The sequence below is a fragment of the Solanum tuberosum genome, unplaced genomic scaffold (assembly GCF_000226075.1).
Source record: "Solanum tuberosum cultivar DM 1-3 516 R44 unplaced genomic scaffold, SolTub_3.0 scf01292, whole genome shotgun sequence".
In the NCBI taxonomy this organism is placed as follows: Eukaryota; Viridiplantae; Streptophyta; class Magnoliopsida; order Solanales; family Solanaceae; genus Solanum; species Solanum tuberosum.
The window spans coordinates 3,933-11,405 of record NW_006240254.1 but is presented as its reverse complement, the minus strand read 5'-3'; the positions used below and the strand labels follow the sequence as shown (position 1 = coordinate 11,405).

At 37.3% G+C, this 7,473-nt stretch overlaps 2 protein-coding genes across 3 annotated transcripts; one reads left to right on the top strand and one right to left on the bottom strand.

Moving 5' to 3' along the window:
- Positions 1–251: 251 nt before the first annotated feature.
- On the top strand, positions 252–3,097 carry LOC102586383 (plastoglobulin-1, chloroplastic-like). 2 transcript variants are annotated; one of them, XM_006367941.2, is made up of 3 exons: positions 252–1,179; positions 2,258–2,453; positions 2,680–3,097. In XM_006367941.2, the coding sequence occupies exons 1-3, from the start codon at positions 431–433 to the stop codon at positions 2,989–2,991; spliced, it is 1,257 nt and encodes a 418-aa protein (XP_006368003.1). In that variant the 5' UTR covers positions 252–430; the 3' UTR covers positions 2,992–3,097. The 2 variants fall into 2 exon arrangements, with proteins under 2 accessions (XP_006368003.1, XP_015161330.1); XM_015305844.1 differs by having other exon boundaries at positions 2,258–2,491; positions 2,680–2,818.
- A 391-nt stretch (positions 3,098–3,488) lies between these two features.
- Positions 3,489–7,406, bottom strand: LOC102586050 (dolichol phosphate-mannose biosynthesis regulatory protein-like). The gene is made up of 3 exons (XM_006367940.2): positions 7,273–7,406; positions 4,384–4,496; positions 3,489–4,156 (listed from the first exon to the last, which is right to left on the bottom strand). The coding sequence occupies exons 2-3, from the start codon at positions 4,471–4,473 to the stop codon at positions 4,004–4,006; spliced, it is 243 nt and encodes an 80-aa protein (XP_006368002.1). The 5' UTR covers positions 4,474–4,496; positions 7,273–7,406; the 3' UTR covers positions 3,489–4,003.
- Positions 7,407–7,473: the final 67 nt, after the last annotated feature.

Genomic DNA, 7,473 nt, shown 5'->3' with positions numbered 1-7,473 from the left:
TATAGCTATTATATTTTATAATCTACAAATAAAGTTACGGATTTTGAGTAATCAAATATTTTAATTTATTGTTCTTTGAGTTGCAATACTAATTTACTTTCAATAACGTATTCATGTTAAATTTTCATTTTCTATAGGTATAGTATTATTTTCAAAGAATCCGATATCCATTATTTATATTTTTGAACAATCCGACAAGCATTCATAATTTTTTAAGAATTCGAGCAGTTACTAGCCAGAAATATTTCTTTTATCAATTCCTTTTAATCTAAAAAAAAACATGTAGTCAACTCCTCCCGGAAGAAGAAGAGAAAACCACGGTCGTGTCCGGCGGCATCTCCACCGACCACCGCCGCTGGAAGGAGGAAATTCACTTCATCGACCGGAATCTCTATCGTCACCAACGCTAAAAGCTGCCGGAAGGAAAAAAATGTCTATTCTATCCTTGCATTCTCTCATTTTCAACGTTAAAACCACTGCTAAATCCTACTGTTTCACTTCATTTCTTCCTTCTTCTTCAATCTCAAGCTCTAAATTTAGAAAGCTTTCACAATTTTCAACTCATTCATCATTTGATGATTCTCGAGATTTTTTTGTACCAAAACCCAAGCAAAACGACGATGATTCTGATGATAAACCATTCTCATTTGTTGATGAATGGGGCGAGAGGTCGAAACCGCAGCTCCGACCCATGACGAAGTTATCGGAATCGGATCCTCCTATTGACGTAGACGAATGGGGTAGAGCTGAGCTAGGGATCAACAACTCTTCAGGGATTGAAGATGAGTGGGGCGAGAAGTCGTTTCCGGAGCTCCGACCCACGAAAACGGTATCGGATTCGGATCCTCCTATTGACGAAGACGAATGGATCGGTGCTAAGCTAACAGGCAACAACAACATTGATAGAGTTAGTAATCAGGGTGTTTTGGAACCCGAAACGATGGAGGAAGATGGATGGGACGAAGCTGAGGTAGTGGGGAGAATCAATGCAGGTGTTGAAGAAGACGAGAGAATTGCAGAGATGAAAAGGTGCTTAATTGACACGGTTTATGGGACAGATTTTGGGCTCAGGGCCTCATCCGAAGTTCGAGCTGAGGCTCTGGAGCTGGTTGCTAAGTTGGAGGCAGCAAATCCAACTCCAAATCCAGTTGAATTGCTTGACGGGAACTGGATTTTAGTGTGAGTTCTTGTTTCTCATTTCAATTTTCTGTTTTGGGCTTATTTACCTGTGGTGGAATGCTATGTGCTCGAATTGAATGGAGTCTATGTTGTCGGACTTCCCAAAAATGTTGTTGCACCTTTGTCGAAAACTATAAAAATCACTACTTTTGGAGGATTCAACATGCACCGATGACATTTTTGAAGAGTCTGAGCAACATAGATCATGGAGGATTGATACTTGATTCCATCTTATTTCGAATATAGAAGTAGATGGTTATTGAATGATTGATTGGTTTATATAGCCACTCAACTAGATTAGAGTACAATTGACATGATTTGTTTACAGAGTTACTTGGAACTTGTTAGTGGTGGAAGGTAACAGGTTTCTGTGTTATTAGTCGAGTGCACGAGAGCTGGCCCGGACACTACAATTATCTCGTGTTAGGGGTAATGAATTTGTGTTTTTGAGTGTGTTTTGCGAGGGAAGAAAGTGGCTTTTGGGTGAATCTTTGCTCTAGGATTAATAAAAGGTCTCTACTAGAGAAGTGGACATATTTTGGGAAGTTCTAATAGGAAAAACTGATTTCCGGTTTTGAACCAGGACTTCTATAAAGCCTTCAGATTTTGACTTGGCTAAGATTGCTGTAGAACTTCTCTGCTTATTGCTGTAGGAGTATACTTAGAGATAATTACCTTCCCAAAATTTTCGGCATTTAACTGCAAGTTGGAGCACCATGTCATGGTGATTCGTTAACTACATTTTTTATCAATTCCCACAGCAGCATGCCTAAGTATTCAATGTTGTAGTGCTAGTGTTGGTTGCAATATACTAAAATGCCTGCACACAGTGGTGGCGCTACAGGAAGGAAAGGAAGTCAATTGAATCCCCTTCCGAAAATTAACACTGTGCAAGTAGGGTAAAAACATTTTTTTGTATATATATATATATATAGATTGTTGAATCCCCTTGACATATATAGAAGAGTTGAGCTAGTTGGAAATGTAACCATTACATGCACGAACTGAATTGGGATAGATAACCACAGGGATACTACTATGCTCAAACTCATCCTTATGTTGCTTCTTGATGTGTCAGGTTTACTGCATTTTCTGAGTTGTTACCTCTTCTGGCTGTGGGCACCATTCCTTTGTTGAAGGTCGAAAAGATTAGTCAAACAATTAGTATGAGCAGCCTTACCATAGAGAACTCAACTACATTGTCAAGCCCTGTAGCCACCTCGTCTTTCAGTGCAACTGCTGTCTTTGAAGTTCAGAGTCCATCAAGAATACAGGTACCTTTTTTGGACTGCACTGTAAGTTCTTCAGAGAGGTACTATAGTGTCCTATGCGAAGAGATATATGATCAAAACTGCTTACTACAGTCAAATAAGATAATAGTCGTGGTGATGTGACTCTCTGGCAAACAACACATAGTTTATCTTGATAAACCTCCATTAGTTTGTAGAGTACATCCGTAGTTGTTTGCATTCATATACTAACTAGTACTTGCCTTATCAGATTGAATTCAAAGAAGGGACATTTAAGCCTCCCGAGATCAAGTCAAAAATAGATCTGCCAGAAAACATGGATATCTTTGGCCAAAACATAAGTTTGTCACCTCTACAACAATCTCTGGGACCTCTAGAAAATGCTATGGTAGGTATAGCCCGGACTATTTCTGGTCTGCCTCTTCTCAAGGTTCCAATTCCAGGTGAGAGGACAAAATCTTGGCTTATTACGACATACCTTGACAGTGATCTCCGGATTTCTAGAGGAGATGGCGGGATTTTTGTTCTCGTTAAGGAAAAGAGTTCTCTTCTGGATCAATAGCAAGGTCCGACCCTGTATGTATATGATATGTAGAGGTCCTTGGATACATAGCTGTAAAGCGATATACATCTTGTCTTTTTAATCTATAATGCCATTTGTATAGCCATTACTCAGAGGAAGGAAACTGAAAATTGGAAAATTAAGAGCATTTGCATATAATATACGTTATTTTGAAGTTCTGGTGTTAGTTGTTTCCATTGGTTGGTACTTATGTCACTCTGTCTTCTCTTGAGGTTAAAATTTGTTTCATTGCAATATTACTATCATGAACTCGTGAAGTATGTAGGGGGTGAAGAAAGTCCTCTCTTATAGGAGAGGGACTATTGAATGAAAAAAAGAAGTCTTCAAGAAGTGTCGTTAGAAATCATGAAAGAAATAGGTTTGAATAAAGATGCGTTAGCAGAAGTTTGATAACGATGGGTGTATGTAGGATCCTCCAAAAGTTGTGCATTCTTTGGAGGATCCTACACGAGTGCAACAACATTATTGGAGAGTCCGAGCAACATAGGCCAAATCTTTGGCCACAACAAAGGGAAAGGACTTTCACCCACATTCTTAAGTGAAAAGCAAAGCTACAACAAAGGCAAAGAACTTTCACCACATTCTTGACAGAGAAGCAGGTGGTGGCGCATACATCCTACCTTCCCTAGACCCACCTTATTTTGTTGTATATTTTCGCTTGTGGCGTTCAAAGTAGTAATTGATGATACAATGGTGGTGGTTGAAACCAAAAGACTTGTTTCGTATAACTGTCATTGATCAAAGTTTTTTACACTCCTCCAGCTAATAACAAGAGAATAAATCAACCATGTTTTGTTTAATACCTGTGTGTAGTGAGTAGTGACAACTACATAATCATATCAAGAGGTTCCAAATTGTAGTGAACTCCAGAAAAAACTATGTGGTCTCCGACATGGGCTATTCAAAATGAGAAGCACTAAAAAGATGTTACAAAAAGATGATCAATTATCATGAACTCGATAGAGCAAACAGTGGACTTGCCGCAGCCACATCATGCCTTTTTCTTCTTGGACTTGAGCATGACGTATCCAATAAACACGCACAATAAGAAGATGAGCGCCACTGCAGCATACACAGGAATGAGAATAGCGTATTCTTGTGGTAGAAAATACTTGTGCACGAAATGATCGCTATCAACAAGAGGCTGAAAGGACAAAACAACATTTGCACATCAATCTCCAGATAAAACTTTAGGTTGCAAGGGTCTGCTATGTTGCTCGGACTCTCCAATAATGTTGCCACACCCGTGGTCAGATCCTTCAAAAATGTACCGCTTTTGAAGGATCCAACATGCACCTAGCGACATTTTTGAAGAGTCCGAGCAACAGAGAAGGTCAGTACAGAATGGGATGGAAGAGAATATGAGCGGACCAGAATGATAACCCAGAAGGTATAGTATGTAAAAATGGACAAACTAGTCAATGTTAAAATGAGCCCAACAGCTCTGTCAGCTAACTCCATCGAGACTCCTCTGCTTGTGCCGCCTGTAAAAGAAGAATGTTTCAGTTAATTAAGAACTTACACCTTACAAGAAGAGGATCAAAACAAAAAAATTGGCCAGGTCACAGGTTTGCGGGTACCATAGAAGGTTCAAGGGACTAAAAGGAGAGAAGACAGAAAAAAATGGATGAAAGTGGAACACAGTCCGGAAAAGAGGTTGTTCCAATAGAATCTCAGCTCAAGGAGAGATGAAAAAGAAGCAGTAATAACAGAGAGTAACATCAGCAACATAATAAGATAACCGAAGCCACATAAATATGTGTTGTGTTTAGTACATGTGACCATTATGAAGGAATGTGTTGCATACAATATCTACCCAATCATCCATATGTCTTGACAAAGCAAAAATTCAGAAAGCTACATGAGCAGTTCTCTCAAGTCTCAATGTACTCTTGTTGCACTATCCTGAGTCCTGACCACAAAATGATACAACTTCTCCTTCTCAAGATGTCGATAACGATGCTTTTAACTATGACAACAGCTCGAAGAAAGACAAGGTAATAAACACGTCTACCTAAAAAGAACTCCAGGTTATGAGTCCCAAAATGAAGTCATATGATAGGGGAGTAAGCTTGGCCACATATTAGGCCCAATTCTACAGAAAAACTCATTTGTTAAGTATAGACACAATATTACAATTTATATATAGTATATTTAACTTATTTTCACTATTATCTTATTTGGTATGATGATGACATGAGGTGAGCTTAAAAGGAGAAAAGAGGATTTATATAGCTGACCCAATCTTGTTTGGAACTAAGGCATAGTTGTTGTAAGGACACAATATCACAAATTAACACAAGGTTGCTCATTAGAGTTAATCTATATCACAGATCTAATAAGATTGACTCTTAGAATTTCCATCGTCAATGAGAACTAAATTTTGCAAGGCCCCATGTTTGCCAAAAAGAGAAGCTACGTCCTCACACTCCCCTAAACAGCAAACAGCACACGAGAATCATACTTTAAAAAATGCTTAAGTTAGTCAAGTTGGAGAACAAGAAAAGTATTTTTCTGAGAACTAAATTACTACTCCAGCAAACTATCACCGGGACTCTAATTTCCTAATACAAAATGAGTTAAATCTTGATCTCCCTAGTCACTAGTGGAATTACACTGTCGAAAGGGGTTAAAACTAAGCTATAATGGTGAACACTTGGCCATTGGTAGAGCTAATACTTAGACTTGTTAAAGCTGAGGTGAATCTTCGGAACATACCTACCACAGTCGAGGATCCTATCCATAGTAAACAGTACATGAAGGAACACCAACTCTTAAAGGAAGGACATAGTCTCACCATTCAAAGAGTATAACATATCTTTCAGACAAGTAACTAAGTCTATCCTAATTAGGCCTTCCATTTTACCATCCATTTCTTCATAAAATTACCAATCCTCTATTTATCGAAAGGAAAAAATTACCAACCTTCAGTGAGCTATATGATTCCATTTCTTTTTCTCTAAAAAGGAGAACACTAAAACGACACAGAATCATAAGTTCTCGTGGTGTTACGAATGAATAATAAACTAATGATTAAAAAAACATGGGAAAAGATAAAACTGTTCATCAATTACACAGACAAACACCTTTAGTCACAGATTATTTAATTGCAAAATTATAAAAAAGAAAAAAAAAATCACCCCCATATCTCAATTTCTAAGCAACTCCACCAGAAACGGTAGGTATATCCATTTCGATAACCAATATCTTTCACCTCTTAGTAAAAGTTTCTAAGAATTGCTATTCAGACTAAAATAAAAAGAAAAGCAGCAACAAAGTAAAAACTCTCCATATTTCGCAACTCATTCCCATAACATATTACCAGATACCCCTTCATTTCAATTTGTTTGACTTACATTCCTTTTTAGTTTGTTTAAAAAAGAATGCTTCTTTCCTTTTTCCACAACTTTCTTATTTTAACTTTCCACATAGCATGTTTAAGACCATAAGATTAAAAAGCATTTTGATACATTCTACGTTTTTTTTAGATTAAGATATAATAGTCAAAAGTCTTTTTACTTTCTTAAACTTCGTGTCAAGTCAAAACCAGACAAATAAATTGAAACAAAGGGAATAAGTTTTTTTGTTCCTCCACTTTTAGGCTATTAGTTATCACTGAACTTCCAACAAGGTTCATACAACAAAGACCTTTAGACATGATTTGACTCCCAAAGCTAAAAACTTTATACCAGAAAAAGGCTAGAGTTGCAAGAAAAATACTACCACCCGCCCGAGCCCTTGGCATCAGGGTCAGGATTGATCTCAAAACTGATAAGCCCCTTCGTATTCCAACAACAAACTATGCCTCAGTCCCAAACAAGTTGTCGTCAACTATATCAATCCCCACTTTCATTTAGGCTCATTTTATATGAATTCAACCAACAACAACATATCCGGTGTAATCCTACAAGTTGAAGTCTAGGGAGTGTAGTGTATTATGTACGCAGCCTTACCCCTAACTCATGCTTGAATGTCAATTACCCTTTTCAGAAACTATGGAACATAAATCCATAATCCTTAAGAAATTAGTTTTCAAAAAAGCTCAAGATTCACAAGTTATGTCCAGAAAGGCTACAGGATCACAAAAAAAAACAAAAAAAATGGACATTTTGATGGATCACTCAATCAATCAATCAACTAAAAACTTAATAAAATTGGCAATATGAGTGGGAAATGGAAAAAATTATAAATTTTTTTGCATAAATTCAGCAAAAATATTGAGACCCCATTAAAGTAAGAGAAACAACAAACTTAGATCACCTGAAAAGTTCGGTTCTTGGTGTTGAAGATTTCCGCTTTCAGAGCATGAAGATCGCCATTTTCAAAGAAAATGAACTTTGATTGATTTTCAATTTAGGGTGTGTTTGGTATGAAGGAAAATGTTTTCCTGGAAAATGTTTTCTTGGAAAACAAGTTGATTTTTAACTTGTTTTCTTATGTTTGGTTAGTGAGTGGAAAACA

Bases quoted from the DNA above. Each gene is read 5' to 3' on its own strand.
- LOC102586050 (XM_006367940.2), bottom strand. From the start codon at position 4,473: ATGGAGTTAGCTGACAGAGCTGTTGGGCTCATTTTAACATTGACTAGT. The intron at 4,157-4,383 runs GTCCGCTCATAT...TTGTCCTTTCAG, and splicing joins CCTTCTGGGTTATCATTCTG to CCTCTTGTTGATAGCGATCA.
- LOC102586383 (XM_006367941.2), top strand. From the start codon at position 431: ATGTCTATTCTATCCTTGCATTCTCTCATTTTCAACGTTAAAACCACT. The intron at 1,180-2,257 runs GTGAGTTCTTGT...TTGATGTGTCAG, and splicing joins GACGGGAACTGGATTTTAGT to GTTTACTGCATTTTCTGAGT. The intron at 2,454-2,679 runs GTACCTTTTTTG...TTGCCTTATCAG, and splicing joins AGAGTCCATCAAGAATACAG to ATTGAATTCAAAGAAGGGAC.